At 38.6% G+C, this 16,850-nt stretch overlaps 2 protein-coding genes across 2 annotated transcripts in view; one reads left to right on the top strand and one right to left on the bottom strand.

Annotated features, from left to right (window-relative positions):
• The window catches only part of LOC145329699 (uncharacterized), a 94,179-nt gene that overhangs the window by 63,535 nt on the left and 13,794 nt on the right, over positions 1–16,850 (bottom strand). The gene's annotated exons all lie outside the window — the stretch shown is intronic.
• LOC145330347 (uncharacterized) lies at positions 3,730–12,809 on the top strand. The gene is made up of 3 exons (XM_080174980.1): positions 3,730–4,009; positions 4,309–5,199; positions 12,796–12,809. Exons 2-3 carry the CDS (start codon positions 4,587–4,589, stop codon positions 12,807–12,809), a joined length of 627 nt encoding a protein of 208 aa, XP_080031106.1. The 5' UTR covers positions 3,730–4,009; positions 4,309–4,586.

The raw sequence follows: 16,850 nt of genomic DNA, 5'->3' as shown, positions 1-16,850 counted from the left end.
TGATTTTTGACAACATTTCATCGGCCATATCTTGCAGCTTTTTTATAGTGCCTATAAAAAATGACGTCATACTGGCCTACTATTGGTTAATTAAAATGTATTCCGGCCTACCATTGGTTAATTAAAATGTATTCTGGCCTATCAATGGTCATTTGAATTGTATGACGTCATTTTTTATAGACACAATAAAGGGCTTCATCTAACTTATTTGTTATTTTGTGGAATGAATAGAACACTATTAACCAAACAAGAAAAAAAACTTTACAACCCTTTAGAATGAGACATCTGTAACAAGGGCAATAAACTTCTTTAGGGCGTGGCTAGTTTGCTTTTGTTTAAAAGTGCATTTTATCCATTTTATTGCATAAAAGAATGACAATAAAAGTTTTAAATGTTCTAAACAGTTTATTGTTTTGGTTTTAAAATCAATACACATTCTATTATATAAAGTAGTACACTTTTTATGTCTGTAGCAAAAGATCACTCTAACTGCTGAACCGATCTGGTTCTCCAATACAGTGAGGGTTCTTATAGGTCCTGAGATGATTTTAAGATATTTTTCTACCTTACTATATCCCTTCGAACTAAGACACTAAGGGCGCAGCATCTAGTTTTTGTTCAAATAAATTAGCATGAAAGCAGTTACCAACAGTCAAAATTATAAAAATATTGTCAGTTTGATATAATGACCATCAGACGAATGTATTAGCGTATATAAAGTAGCTGCGCTAAAAAAAATGCCAACCCAAAAATTTAGGTCAAACAGGCGGCCATATACACCGTTAAATTGGCACTCACTACACATTATGCAAAAAAAATCCAAAGTATACAGACAAAATAAATCAGACTCTGACCTTAAGATGCTTGATTTTTTGGTAGGCTTCCTTTTAAATATTCAAATTTTAAAGTTAATTTAAAAACAGACAAAAAAGATTAAAAGAATAAGTACTTTTATACAAATTTACGGTACTTAAGACGACTAAATTGAAAAAGATGAAAATCAAACAGGAGCAATTACATTCCAAAGTAGTGAATATAATTGAGACCAATACCCAAATATAATGTCAAACGTTGAAGTGAGAAAGAGAGTAAGAAGGAGGAAGAGAAAGAGAAAGAGAGATAATAAGAAGATAAGGATAGGAGAGAAAAGACAGAAGAAAGAAAGACATTGTGTATAAACGGGAGGGAAACAATTAGATTTCAGGATTACAAAAAGAGACAAGAACAGACACTCAAATTATAGAGTAGCTTCGCTACCAATAAATATTCATTGGCTTTGATGAGGTTGGGCACACAAGTGCCTGATTAAAGAAGGCAATCAAGCAATGAGGCAGGCGGGCAGGGGTGGTTACACTGCTACTGCTCTAGCAAGGGAAGGGGAGGTCCCCTGCTGTTAGAATGCATCCTTTATTAATAGATTTACTGATATAAGTACCCAATGTACCGCTTTATCTAATAATCAATTCAACCCACACACACACACACACACACACACACACACGCACACACACACATACACACACACACACTCACACACACACACACACACACACACACACACACACACACACACACACACACACACACACACACACACACACACACACACACACACACACACACACACACACACACACACACACACACACACACACCTTTCAAGTAGGTAGGCGACGGTACATTTTCAAGCTAAAAGTTAGATTAAGTTGTTTTAGGCCAAAATCCAATATTTGAAATAAGTCAAAATTGTAGTAGAAAAAAATCACAGTGTTTGTTCTTTAACCCTTAACGGTCGGTTTTTTCTATCTCATTTTCTGTGTGTGAAAGATAAAGAGCCCAAACTGCTTGACTTTTTAAGTATGGGTATGACACATAACTGAGAGTTGGAATTTTTTGATTATCTCCATCCTGGCGGGCACAGGATGCCAGCAAACCTGGCAGGGTTATCCAGGTAAAGAGCAAAAATATTTTTTTGACTAAAACAAAGCATTTTATCATACCAAAATACTAAAAAATCCTCTAGTAGTACATCCTTATATGAAATACAGGTGTTCAAGTCACTTTCAGGTTCCAGGTATGATCCTGCAGGTCCTGATCCTCCAGGTCTCCAGAAATCTTTAAAAGGCTCCTGTGGCCGCAATTTTTGACTTAGAGACTTCAAATTTTAAACTTAAGCTTTTCTTGTCTACATAACGTATTAAAATTTCATGAAGATCCGCCGCCGTTTTCCCGCCCACCGTCGACTGCGGCGGCTGGCAGCTGTCAAGTACAGCTGCTGCCGCTGAAATTTATATTTTGATATTTATAATGTAAAATTTACATAAAAATAAACATTTTCTGGAAAAAAATTTTTCTTCTAGCTTCAAAAATAAGAAAATTACAGCCGTTTGAAATTTTTAAATAAAAAAAGACCTAAAAACAAAGGTTGTTAAATAAAAGGGTGAAGGAAGCGAAAATTGACTTAGACTTATAAAAGGTCGGAAATTCATTATCAAACAGGGGACTTGCAAAAAAAAAATTTTGCCCTCTAGCTCTAATAGGAACTGAGATAATTAGGGGGGGGCGCCCCCCCCCCCCCCCGACCGATTAAGGTGCGGCAAGGGGCCCGACTGTTAAGGGTTAAAAACAAATTAATATGTTATCGTCTATGCCTATTTCTTAATTGAAAATCCGTTTTAACTGGTTATTACATGCCTTTAGGACGAATGCATGCATATATACGTGGATATATTGACCATTCGTCGTTAATTTCGGTTGCTAACATGGATTTCATTTAATGGTTAGTTTTTTATTCAGTAAGAGGGGAATGGATCGGTAAAAGGGGTGGGGTTATTTTAGCCAGTTGTGAGTATTACTTCAATAACTATTTAAATTTGAAAAATTCTCTAATCAGCACTACCTATCTATCTACATGACGTAAAGTGTATCTTTGCTACTTAAAAAAACTTGATATCCATAATCCAATAGTAGCAAACTGACTACATTGTTAAAAAGTACCGTAAAAATTCCGCTCATTGTTAAAGAACCAAGGGAGAGTAGGTGCCAGGAATTTGGGGGATAGGATAATGGACGCTATATTAATCTTCCCTATGTTGTCTATACATGAATTTTGTCTTTATTTTAGAGTTGGAAAAAGGGTTGTAAATTGCCATTATCCCCTCCCTACTTTGGAAGCACATAAAGAAATGTTTGTTATATCAAAAAAAATCTAGGAAAATGGAATATGTAAATAGTCAAAAATATTTTTTTCTGATTGGAAAGTACAAGATTTTGATTGGGACATGACCGTTTAAGCAAAAACCTTCAGAATAAAATAATTGGTGGAATAGTTTGAACAATGCTAGTATGTATCAACCATAAAAGATTTGATAAAAGTCCCCAATGTTTATAAGCTAACGACTGTGGAAATATAAAACTTTGGGTACAAATATAAATTACAGTCCAACGTTCCCTTTTTCTCTGACAAGATTGAAATTGTGACAAGTCCATTTTAGTTTAGTCCTAGGAAAAAATTTATAAAACAAAAGAAACTTAATAAAGGGAATCTGATATCATTTTTTAGTAGCAAAGCTACCCTACAAGTCACTGTAGAAACTCTCCCTCTCTCTCTCTCTCTCTCTCTCTCTCTCTCTCTCTCTCTCTCTCTCTCTCTCTCTCTCTCTCTCTCTCTCTCTCTCTCTCTCTCTCTCTCTCTCTCTCTCTCTCTCTCTCTCTCTCTCTCTCTCTCTCTGTCTTAACCTCTTTTCGAGGAAGCTTTGTGTTTATCAAGTTCGAAATTAAATTCCTTATCATTAAACCAAAAACAAAGCGCAAATGTCGTCTTTTAGGGCTTTCCTTTCATAATGTGGCGCGGCATAGAGTGTTTGTTTATTTTGAAGCGCACGTTCTTTACTTTTGAATGAGATATGAGAGTGTGAAGATTGCGGAGAACAAAATTGGGCCTATCATTGGTCTCATTGAGTGTGAACTACCCTAGTATATCAGGGATTTGAAACCATAAGAGCTTCAGGTAGAATTTGTTAATTTGATTAAGAAGTATGGTGTATAGGACGATTATATGTAGTTTTAAAAAGGCTTTAGCCAGCTAAGCGTGAAACTTAATTATGATTAATATATGTTTTAGTAATTTTTATGTGCCTTATTGTTGCATTTAACAATGATTTATTAAACCAAATGATTTTCCTTTAAAGCCAAAGTTTCCAAAGATTCTTTAACCATAAGAAAAGAAAAAGATTTTTTTTAGTGCTCAAAGTTTTAAGATAACGAATATTATTTTATTCTGTTTATTAATTGATCTTGTAATTTCAGGTCTTTTGAAATAATTTCATCAATAAATCTATATTCAAACCTGCTGTTGAAACTTGATGGTTCCTGGTATTGGGGGTTTTGTATGTTCGCCAACTGATCTCGTGAACTTCCCGCTAATTCGGAAGTCCAAGCTCAACCAAAGTGTCATGGTTGAGACAATTTCAAAATATCTGATGAATAGGCGTTAGCATTCATCAAGAGATCAATAGCATCTAGTGATTTATTGATGCAATAAACTGTGACAATTTTTCTGTGAAATAAGTACCTAGTGAATCAATATGCCACTAACCAAAAAGCAGAAAATTGAGCGAGCAATCGCTATTGGCAGTGAAAGGCTAGAAGTTTTTGATGAACAGTTAAAATTGTTTTATGACAATCTAAAAGCCTGCCAAAGTTTTAGTTCATGTGAAAATGTGAATGTAAAATCAATTCGTGACATTTTTAGTGAGGTCAAGGACCAATCTGACCTAATAAAAAGTCTAAAACCTGCCGTGGAGACTAGTGAGCTGCGCGAGTTTAAGCGTGATTTGGATGAGGCTAGTGAGCAGAAAACTGTTGCAGATAAAGTTTATGCGTCGTTGGAGCAGTGTACAAAAATTCTGTACTGGCTTGACAATGATTCAGATGACGCGAGGTCAAGCACTGTCGCCAGGAACCTCGACGTCATTGAGAAGGTGAAGATGGACATGGGAGTGCTTAAAATTTCCGTGGAGTTGCGCCAAGAAGTACGTGATATGTACCGAAGGCTTAGAGAGATGGAACGTCGTTCATCTAACCTGGATGAGAGTGGGACACCTGCCATGCTCTCCAGAAGTATGTCGGCTGTGGATATTCGGAGTTCCAACCCGCAGTATGGGCGCTGGGACAACAGTTTGTTGCCGTCGTTCGATGGTACTGACACGGATTACCCAAACTTTAAACAGGTCTTTAAGGATCTATGCTCTGGTTATGGATTTGCTGACCAGAGGTTAAGTCTGATGTTGTGTATGGAGAAGGTGATAACCAACCCGGAACTACGCAAGCAAGTGTCAGCGATTAGAGATCACAATGAACAATGGGCGTTTCTTGACCAGATGTTTTTATCAAACACTCGCCGGTTCATGAGGATTTTAACTAAGTTGAACAAGATGAAACCTGTGGATAAACCTGTGGACGTGGTTAGCGCAATTGCTACCTTCAAGAGCATGATGCAGGAGGTAGAAGCCATCGTTGGTTCTGCAGCTAAGGATTACAACCACCTAACTCTCATTCATATTTTTAAAGACAAGTGCCCTGAAAATTTGAGAGACAAAATTATGATGGAGCTAGGTAGCATGAACCAACCCAACATCCCGAAGATTGTTGAACTGCTGGAGAGGACCAGGGGTGCCATGTTGGCTGGTGATATGTCCTATGACAATGGCGCCGGCAAGAGAAATCGTGACAGAGCTGCCGCCGCGCAAGTATCTGGCCGCAGCGACAATAAGAATGGAAAGGCTGGGAAGGACAAGGCTTCCAAGTGGAACAGTGCATGTCCTGTGGAGAGCTGCAAGGAGAAGCACCCGATTTTCCGTTGCCTCACGTTTAAGAAGATGGATGTGGTTGACCGGAAGAAAGTTGTCCAGCAGAAGAAGTTATGTGAACTCTGCTTGTGTGACGGCCATACTGCTGACAAGTGTAATAAGTCTGATAAGCTTGGTGTTTGTGGTACCAATAATTGCGACAGATACCATTCCAGGTTACTCCATGAGGCTAGTGCTGGTGTGAATACAGTTTACAAGTCAAGTTCTGCACCCAGCCCCTGTACTTTCTTACTGCAGTTAGTTCCTGTTGTAGCACCTGGCGGCGGCACCTGCCACGCCACGGTAATGTTTGACTCCGGGGCAAATTTGCCACTTGTGTCTGAGAAGTTATCCAACAAGTTGAAGCTGAAATCTACTGGCAGATATACAACTATTTCTGTAGCTGATGGCAGTGAGTCTTCCTGCCGCAATGTTGTGTTTTATTTGAAGGATAGGGACGGCAATCTGAGGGAGTTTGAGGCAGCTGTCATGCCTACCCTCGGCGGGGCCAACGAGATGCGCTCGGTCCACCCCGAAACTGCCGCCGAGATATTTAAAATGCCGCCAGAAAGGTTTACATATATTAGTGGAGGCTTAGATATCATCATTGGAAATACACATCCTGACGTGTTTCCTTCAACCTACCAGAAAGTGGGCCAGTCTATGTTGTGGCGAACCATTTTTGGTAGTGGTTTTATCTGTACGAGTGCTGATGGTGGAGCTGGAGATCAAAAGTCGGCTTATAAGGCTGTCAGTGTCAGTGGAGGCACTTTGCCAGACTTTCTGACGTCTGAATCGTTTGGCATACAGCCGCAGGCACTTTGTCCAGGATGTACTGCTTGTCAAGAGTGCAAGGCTATGGCCGACGGCACTACCTGGGACCAGCGTGAGAGGCAGAGGATAATTGAGGCAGGTTTAACACTAGACTTGCAGTCCAACAAGTGGACAGGTCAATATGCTTATATTGAAGATCCTCACACTTTACCCTACAATGAGAGTTTAGCCCGCAAAATTGCTGAAAAGGATCGTGCCAGGATGGTCAAGGAAGGTACCTATGGAATGTATGTGGAGGTATTCAACGACGCCATAAGAAGAGGCGTTTTTAAAAAAGCCACGCCTGAAGAATTGCAGTATGAAGGACCTAAGTCTTGTTCATCAATAGTGGTTGCTTTCAAGGAGGATTCAAGTTCCACACCCATGCGTTTGTGTGCAAATAGTTCTCTGACGTTCAAGGGTACCAGTTTTAATAACATAATGCTGGGAGGCCCGCCGCCAATGCAGAAGATATTTTATCATTTGATGCTTTTCCGCGGTTACAAGGTTGGTATAACCGCGGATATCTCCAAGTTTTATAACTCCATCCTGGCCACAGAGTTCGACAGCCAGATGAAGAGAGTTTTATTTTCCCCGACGCCAGATGGTCCACTTGAAATTTACCTGACCAAAGTTGTAAATTTCGGCGAGTTAGCTGCGGGAAATTTGGCAGTTACAGCCCTGAAGTTGACGTCCCGCCTGTTCGGCGGAAAGAGTGAAGCAGAGGTCAAGGAGATGTATGGAGAGGGACAAATAAACGGTAGTGAAATTGTTGCCAAACCTGAATTATGGAAGGAGCCACAAATACCTACCTACCCTGATGAGGAGTTCAAGTTACCTCAGATTCCAGTTGCAGTCAAGCTTGAGAAGCACAGCTTCATAGACGACGTTATTTCGGGAGCAGGATCGAAGCCAGAAGCCAAGGAGATGATGAAAGAGGCCGACAGGATTATCGGCAAAGGTAGTTTTTCCTTCAAACAAGTCATTTATTCTGGAGATGATTGCCAGCATACCAAGGTTCTCGGGCTGATATGGAAGCCAGCCACCGATGTGTTGTCCATTGCCACAAGAGTCAACCAAGATGGTAAAGTCAAGGGAAGGAAGGTGAAAGAGGATGCTGATTTGTACAACCTCCAGGACGCCTTGGACGAGAATCTGACGAAGAAGATGGTCCACAGGTTCGCCGCCCAAACCTTCGACCCGATCGGGCTTTGCAGCCCTATTCTGTTGAGAATTAAACTTGTCCTGCGGAAAACCTGTTTGCTGAATTTGGGCTGGCAAGATTTCATTCCAAAAAGTCTACGGGATGAACTTGTTCAGTCGCTGGAGGACAGAGCTGAGGTCGCTAAATTGGAGTTTGACCGTTGTGTGGTTCCGGATGAACCAACTGGCCTTCCATCCTTGATGATGTTTTCGGATGGGTCATCAGAGGCTTATGCATCCAATGCATATTTGAGGTGGCCAACTAGACAAGGATTTGAAACGTTTCTGCTAGCCACTAAGTCAAGAGTTGCGCCGGTCAAGTGTGAGTCAATTCCACGCCTTGAGTTGATGGGGTGCCAGATGTCCACAAGGTTGGCAAAGTCCGTCAGAGATGCCCTGCCCTTTGATATTATTAGAGTGATGTATTTTACTGATTCATCGTGTGTTTTATCACAAATAGTTTCCAACAGTGCTATGTTGAACACATTTAATTCTCATCGTATTGGAGAAATTCAATCTGCGACCAACAAGGATGACTGGAGGTGGGTCCCGGGGACGCAAAACGTTGCAGATTTGGGCACCAGAAGCACCTGCAAAGTATCAGATTTGGGACCAGGTTCCAGGTACAGATTGGGCCCAGAATGGTTGCGCCAGGATGAAAGTGCGTGGCCGGTGAAAACTGCCGAAGAAGTCAAGCAGGTTTTACCCCCTGAGGAGTTGAATACCAAAATGGTTAAGTTATGTTCAATGAAAGTTGCCGGAGAAGCCGCTGAAGATGTCTTTAGGTTTAAGCACAGGAGGTCATTTGGACAGGCCAAACGTATTATGGCAGCTGTCCTGCAAGTTGCGAACACCTGGTTGAAGAAGCTAAAGAGCAGACAAGAAGGTAAGGCTACAGCCGCTGGTAGTCATGTAGCAGCCGCAGATGCTGTGTACAAGCCGTCTTTGTACAATTTTATGGCGGCGGCGGAACTTTTCATTGTGTCACGAAGCCAAGAGGATGAGTGGATAAATGACGCTAAAGGCAATTATGCGTCATTAAATCCATTAGTGCATGAAGTATCATTGACCTGGCCTGTCGTTGGTCCCGGTGGAAATTATGTGACCAGGGAGATGAGGATTCTTAAAATGGTTGGTCGAGGACAGCCAGTCATTGACGCCATGACTGGCGGCCGTAAAATGATATTTGAAGACATGCCAGGTTTAATAATTTTGGAGCCTGGTAATTGGTTAGCTGCTGTTTTTATGAGAGAAGCGCATGTTGAGCTTCACTCTGGTGTCCGTGGAACTTTAGCTGAGAGCCGCCGTTGGTGCTGGATTGTGAAGGCAAGGAGGTTGGCCATCATGGAAGTGAAGAAATGTTGGCCCTGCAGTGTTGAGAGGGCTAAGGAATGTCGTGCTACCATGAAGGAGGTGTTACCTGACAAGTTGGTCCCGAGCAGGCCTTTTGAAGCTGTGCAAGTCGACCTGATGGGTCCGCTGGTTACGAGGAGAGCTGCCGCCAAAACGAGGAGTCAGACAGCAACGAAGAAGGTGTGGGTGTTCGTGGTGGTCTGCAGATTCTCAGGGGCGTTGTGGTTAGATGCCTTGGAAAAGTATGATACCAGCAGTATCCTGTTGTCCCTGCGCAAGTTGGAAGCTGTTCATTGTTTGCCGAAGATCATAGTAAGCGACATGGGCACACAATTATCCGGTGCTCGCAAGGTTTTAGAGCAGAGGTTGGGCAGCCAGGTAGAGTTTTCTTGGTCTCAGATCCCGGCCCGAGCCCACCATTATATTGGGCAGGCTGAGAAAATGGTGGGATTAACCAAGAGATTGCTGTCCAAGAAGTTGGTGAATAGTTCTGTTAATTTCAACGAGCTCCTGGTGCTGTTGGCGGAGGTCAGTAAAATTATGAATAGCAGACCACTGACGATTGAAGCTGCGAACGACGTGGAGAATTGGCGGCTAATTACCCCTGGCCAGCTGCTGGGAAATGTTGACCGCCAGCCGTTGTGCAATGTGGCGATGAAACCGGAGGACCAAATTTCCTCCAGGTTGAAGTTGTTGGAAGATTTATCTGCCCAGTTTTGGACTGCCTACCGCCAGGAGATCCTACCGAAGATATTACGGATGTCCAAGTGGAAGGATGAGATGGCAGAGCCACTAGCTGATGGAGATGTAGTTCTGGTTACGAGTACCAATCCGCTGATGAGATGTTTGAGGATGGGCCGAGTGACGAGGATTGAGGATGGAAGAAAGACGGCAAGAGTCTTGTTCAGACTGACAGATAGATCTCCCCTAGAAGAACATGCTGTATCAGTCAGGCAGTTGTTAAAAATTATGATTAATAATTGATTCTTATTTTATGGAAATTGAGATTTTTTTTAGTAAAAAGCCACATTTTTCATATGCCTATTTTTATGCCTAAAATAAGAATCAAATGAAATGCGATTAAATATTCTTCTATTTCATATGCTCAAATTTAATTTTATTGAGTTTAATTTTTTTTCAAAGGTACAATTCATTTTAAAACTTACCTGAAAAGTTTAACAAAAAGGAATAAATGTGTCGAGGTTGCGTGATTCGATATTTATTCTAAGAAAAAAATCAAGTATTTTTTTTTAGCAAATTTTTTTTTAAAAATTATATATGAATTTCAATCAAGTAAAACATTTTTATTTAGATCAAGGAATGATTGAAAATTCATATTTAAAGTCTCATATTTTTTTTACAAAGAAAAATTGGTATTTTTTCATAATTTCAATGAAAATTCTAACGAAGATATTATTTTGCTATTCTTTAAGTATTAAAAAGTTTTATTTGTTGATTAAGATATTACAGTTCTTATTCATTAGGTTTGAAAAACTTTCTGCCCAAGGATTTTGAAAAATTTTTTCTTACTACTCTTTTTGATGCTTAACAAATTAGTTTTAAGTACCTATAAATCTTAAATTTCTTGTCTAAGATTTATTTCGTTTTATTTTTACATTATTGTTTACATTTACATTTCAACCTGATTTCGTAGGTACTTATTGATTTATTAATAATGATTTATTGCCTATTGATTATGAAATGATTATTATTTAGTATAGTTGTTATATTTACAACATCATGATTAATAGGATTATCTATTTTAGGATTGTGTATGTGATCTTGTGATTGTCATGTGCATGGAATATTGTATGGTACAAACCAATCCCCATCCTTCTATCCTAAAATGTGAGGTATTATGAGTCCTAGTGAGGAGTATAATATTGTGTATGCATTCACGGGGTTTCATTTAGTTAGGAGCAAAATTGTCACGTTTTCGGGATGTGGCCATTCTCATGTGATTATGGTGAGTTGAGTTTAGTGAGAAATGTTGCTAGTGCTCAGCGCGAAAAAAACCTTGAATCTCGTTAAGGAAGTTAATTTGACTTTCAAACGGGGGGTGTGTCTTAACCTCTTTTCGAGGAAGCTTTGTGTTTATCAAGTTCGAAATTAAATTCCTTATCATTAAACCAAAAACAAAGCGCAAATGTCGTCTTTTAGGGCTTTCCTTTCATAATGTGGCGCGGCATAGAGTGTTTGTTTATTTTGAAGCGCACGTTCTTTACTTTTGAATGAGATATGAGAGTGTGAAGATTGCGGAGAACAAAATTGGGCCTATCATTGGTCTCATTGAGTGTGAACTACCCTAGTATATCAGGGATTTGAAACCATAAGAGCTTCAGGTAGAATTTGTTAATTTGATTAAGAAGTATGGTGTATAGGACGATTATATGTAGTTTTAAAAAGGCTTTAGCCAGCTAAGCGTGAAACTTAATTATGATTAATATATGTTTTAGTAATTTTTATGTGCCTTATTGTTGCATTTAACAATGATTTATTAAACCAAATGATTTTCCTTTAAAGCCAAAGTTTCCAAAGATTCTTTAACCATAAGAAAAGAAAAAGATTTTTTTTAGTGCTCAAAGTTTTAAGATAACGAATATTATTTTATTCTGTTTATTAATTGATCTTGTAATTTCAGGTCTTTTGAAATAATTTCATCAATAAATCTATATTCAAACCTGCTGTTGAAACTTGATGGTTCCTGGTATTGGGGGTTTTGTATGTTCGCCAACTGATCTCGTGAACTTCCCGCTAATTCGGAAGTCCAAGCTCAACCAAAGTGTCATGGTTGAGACACTCTCTCTCTCTCTCTCTCTCACTCTCTATTCTCTTTCTCTCTCTGTCAGTGTTTAGTGTATTGCTTTATAAAGCTCATTATGCAATTTTAAATGTCCTTTGCTAAAAATTGTAAATTGAATAGGTAATACAAAAATGTACCAAAAGGTATCACATAAAAAAATCCAGAAAGTAACACATAAAAAAAATGCAAAAGGTATCACATAAAAAATCGTCTAAAATTTGTGAGTATTTAAAAAAAATTAACAAAAGGGACAAAACTAACGGACTAGACAAGTCAAGATAAATGGGGATATACCGGTCTTTAACCAAAACAAGAAAGACTACGTCATTCGTTAGTGTAGCCTTTTGGTTTATTTTTCTTAGAATATTTATAAAGGTATTAATTAAGAGACAGCGAGAGATAAAAAACTATCAGACAGACAGGCATACTTAAAGATGGGAAATATCATTTATATATATAAATATATTATAGCAAATGTACAAATGAAAGACTTGTAGAGTAGCCCTGCATTTAGAAAATATATGGCCTGACATACAAGTGAGGTATGTAGGTACACAGATAAAATTTTCATGGCCAATAAAGCAATAGCCAAGTAAAACTTACGGTAAAACATACATTAACCTTTTTTTTAGTAGCGTAGCTGCTCTGGAAATTAATCCGTCTGAACGTTTCTAGCATATTGTAGCTTAGCATTTTGAGTGTTTTACAACGATCTATATATTAAATTGATATACAATACATCCCTATTGATGATAAACAAAATAACTTCTGTAGGTTACAACTATTAGTTCAAGCGTTGGGACACTCAACTTATTAAATCAAACAATGAAAACATGATTATAAAACATTGGGTTTTCAGAAAATCAACCGTCCTATGTCCCATCCCCTCAATCCTAAAATGTTGAGAAAAAATCCTTGGCCTTAAATATATGGGAAAGATTTTTGTTGTTGTTTTTTTAGATGAACTTTGAAAGGAAGCTATGCTTGTTTAAGACAGGACGGGACCATCAAAAATTAATTTGGCATAACAAATACCCTCTTTCATATTTACTTTATTTAATTCACAAAATTTCGCAATTTTTATGAATATGTGTTTAAACTAGAGACCTTGAATAGTTATAATGGCATGCAAATTTTTCTTGAAAATTATCGGGAAGGAACGAATTAATTCCCGTAGCAACGCCCCTTGCATAATTATGTATTTAGTAATAATTTTATTTTTCTATTTATATCAATATACATATGTGCATAATTTAATAAATGCATATATACATAACTCTGTAAATATTTTGGATTATGGACAGAAAACGAAGTAGAGGGTTTCGTCGTATTTTCACAGTAGCTTTTCTCCTATTTCTAGCCCTAGCGGGGGGCTTTTAACCTGGACTATTTCATAACCCTGTGGGCGGCCAATCATTAACATTTACCTAACCTAATCTAAAATAACCTATTAAAAGCTACTGTGAAACTACGACGAAACCCGCTACTTCGAAACCCTGCAAAAAAATTTGATAATTTGTTTTTCACTTTTTTAACAGGGTAAATAAAAACAAAATTAGTTGAAACAACATATTGAGAGCATGCCAAATCATCATTATGTAAGTATTCAATATCTATTTACATACATATACTTAACAATGAATTTATTATTACTTGGATGTTACACCAGATTTTCATGTTATCTAATAAAGTGAAACTCGTGGCGGGCTATAAAATGACGATAACCCAATCCACCCCCTTTACACCATCCAACGAACTGGAGTACCATGTTAACAACATAAATTGACGACAATTTTTCGCCTGTCATAATATCCACGTATATTCTACATTAATTTACACAAAATAGCGGTAGTTTAGTCGTTCAATTATATTTCGGTCCAAATGATAACAATTGCATAATGTTTTTTTTTGCCATTCAGTGTAAAATCATCGTTTTGTCCGTCTGTCTGTAAAGCACTTAAGATTGGAAATAAATCTTACTATTCTTTTTAATCCTAATGTATCTATTTTGCTAATTGTACATCTAAATTGACTTAAATTTTATACTAAAAATTTTAAAAATTAAGTAAATTCGAGAATAAAAAATCATGGCAAGTTCCCAGTTGAGGAGTGAGATTCTACCCCATCTGAAAAAATAAACCCCCCCCCCCCGCCATCTATCAAATTAAACCCCCCCCCCCCCCGGCATCATGAAATTTTTACCCCATCTGATGATTTTGTCCCCATCATGTTAATTTATCCCCATCTTCATATTTTGTACCTCTCCAAGAGAAACAAAATAATGTCAGAGAAGGGATAAATTATTGAACAGGGGACAAAAATGAAGGATGGGGTCTAAATAGGAACATGGGGCCAGGATTGTAAGGTGGGGTCTGATTTGACAGATGGGGGAATGATGGGCAGAAGGGGAAATAAAATCTGGGTAGGGGGGAGGGGAGAGTCTGGAGGGGTTTGCGAGGTGAGCCTCGCGCGAAAGAATTTATATTAGGGTAGCATAAGCTACCATACTCCACTGTAGTGAAGCTATGCCTTTCACTCTTCTATATTTTCCTATATTTTGAATAAAATTTGAAAATGCCTCTATTTATTTTTTTTATTTCTCTTTTAAGACTTTTTTTATACTAAATCACCAACATATTCTAATACTTTACTTTACCTAATATTTTAAGATAAAAATTTGGCTCCATTGAAGAAAAAAAACAATAGCTTGTTTGAAATAGGAACATCTAGTGGCAGATTATTGAACTACATAATATACATTTTTCTGGATGTCAACAAACATGATGATTGGTTGAAAAATACAGATGGGGTAGCAACCAATGCTATGATATTAAAATTGAAGCAAGGGGTTAAAACTCACACATGGTGATCAAAAAATTAATATGGGGTCATTTTTTCATGATGGGGGTAGTTTCAAGTGCTTATATCTGGAGAACCGTAAGAGATAGAGGCCTAGTTGCTTGACTGTGGTAACTCAGATTTACATAAGGAAGCCATTTATGCACATGGGGGACCAAAACATGATATGGGGTATTTTTTTCATGATGGGGGTAGTTTCAAGTGCTTATATCTGGAGAACCGTAAGAGATAGAGGCCTAGTTGCTTGACTGTGGTAACTCAGATTTACATAAGGAAGCCATTTATGCACATGGGGGACCAAAATATGATATGGGGTATTTTTTTCATGATGGGGGTAGTTTCAAGTGCTTATATCTGGAGAACCGTAAGAGATAGAGGCCTAGTTGCTTGACTGTGGTAACTCAGATTTACATAAGGAAGCCATTTATGCACATGGGGGACCAAAATATGATATGGGGTATTTTTTTCATGATGGGGGTAGTTTCAAGTGCTTATATCTGGAGAACCATAAGAGATAGAGGCCTAGTTGCTTGACTGTGGTAACTCAGATTTACATAAGGAAACCATTTGTGCACATGGGGGACCAAAATATGATGTGGGGTATTTTTTTCATGATGGGGGTAGTTTCAAGTGCTTATATCTTGAGAACCGTAAGAGATAGAGGCCTAGTTGCTTGACTGTGGTAACTCAGATTTACATAAGGAAGCCATTTATGAACATGGGGGACCAAAATATCATATGGGGTATTTTTTTCATGATGGGGGTACTTACAAGTGCTTATATCTGGAGAACCGTAAGAGATAGAGGCCTAGTTGCTTGACTGTGGTAACTCAGATTTACATAAGGATGCCATTTATGTACATGGGGGACCAAAATTTGATATGGGGTATTTTTTCATGATGGGTGTAGTTTCAAGTGCTTATATCTGGAGAACGGTAAGAGATAGAGGCCTAGTTGCTTGACTGTGGTAACTCAGATTTACATAAGGAAGCCATTAATGAACATAGGGTACTAAAATTTGTTGGGGGTTTCTTTTTTCATGATGGTGGGTAAAAATTGAAAATAGGGGCCATTTGTTATGGTGGAGAGGGAATTAGGTTAAGTTAGGTTAGGTAATATTGAGGAGCCCTGCAAGGTTAGGGCCCCCCGGGGGCCCTAACCTTGCAGGGCTCCTCAATATTACCTAACCTGTGCAGGAGACCCTAACTCTGCAAGGCTACTCAATATTTCCTAATCCCTTCATGAACATAGGGTACCAAAATTTGATAGGGTTGTTTTTTTTCATGATGGTGGGTAAAAATTGAATATAGGGGCCATTTGTTATGGTGGAGAGGGAATTAGGTTAAGTTAGGTTAGGTAATATTGAGGAGCCCTGCAAGGTTAGGGCCCCCGGGGGGCCCTAACCTTGCAGGGCTCCTCAATATTACCTAACCTGTGCAGGAGACCCTAACTCTGCAGGGCTACTCAATCTTAAACTAACCTAACTTAACCAATTTTAAACTAACATGAACCAACTAAACCTAATCTAACCCATTTTAATCTAACCTAACCCATCTTAACCTAACCTAACAAACTTAACCTAACCTAACCCATCCCATTTTAACCTAACCTAACCTAACCTAACCTAACTTCACCTAACCTAACCTAATTTCAACCCCCAACCCCATCATAAAAAATTGGCCCCTATATTCAATTTTTACCCACCATCATAGAAAAATGACCCCCATATTAATTTATGTACCCCCATGTGCATAAATGGCTTCCTTACTTTAATCTGAGTTACCACAGTCAAGCAACTAGGCCTCTATCTCTTACGGTTCTCCAGATATAAGCACTTGTAAGTACCCCCATCATGAAAAAAATACCCCATATCAAATTTTGGTCACCCATGTGCATAAATGGCTTCCTTATGTAAATCTGAGTTACCACAGTCAAGCAACTAGGCCTCTATCTCTTACGGTTCTCAAGAT

Source organism: Acartia tonsa, chromosome 10, assembly GCF_053477335.1.
Source record: "Acartia tonsa isolate MP-2025a chromosome 10, ASM5347733v1, whole genome shotgun sequence".
In the NCBI taxonomy this organism is placed as follows: domain Eukaryota; kingdom Metazoa; phylum Arthropoda; class Copepoda; order Calanoida; family Acartiidae; genus Acartia; species Acartia tonsa.
The sequence above is the reverse complement of the archived record's forward strand: the minus strand, read 5'-3'. Positions and strand labels throughout refer to the sequence as shown.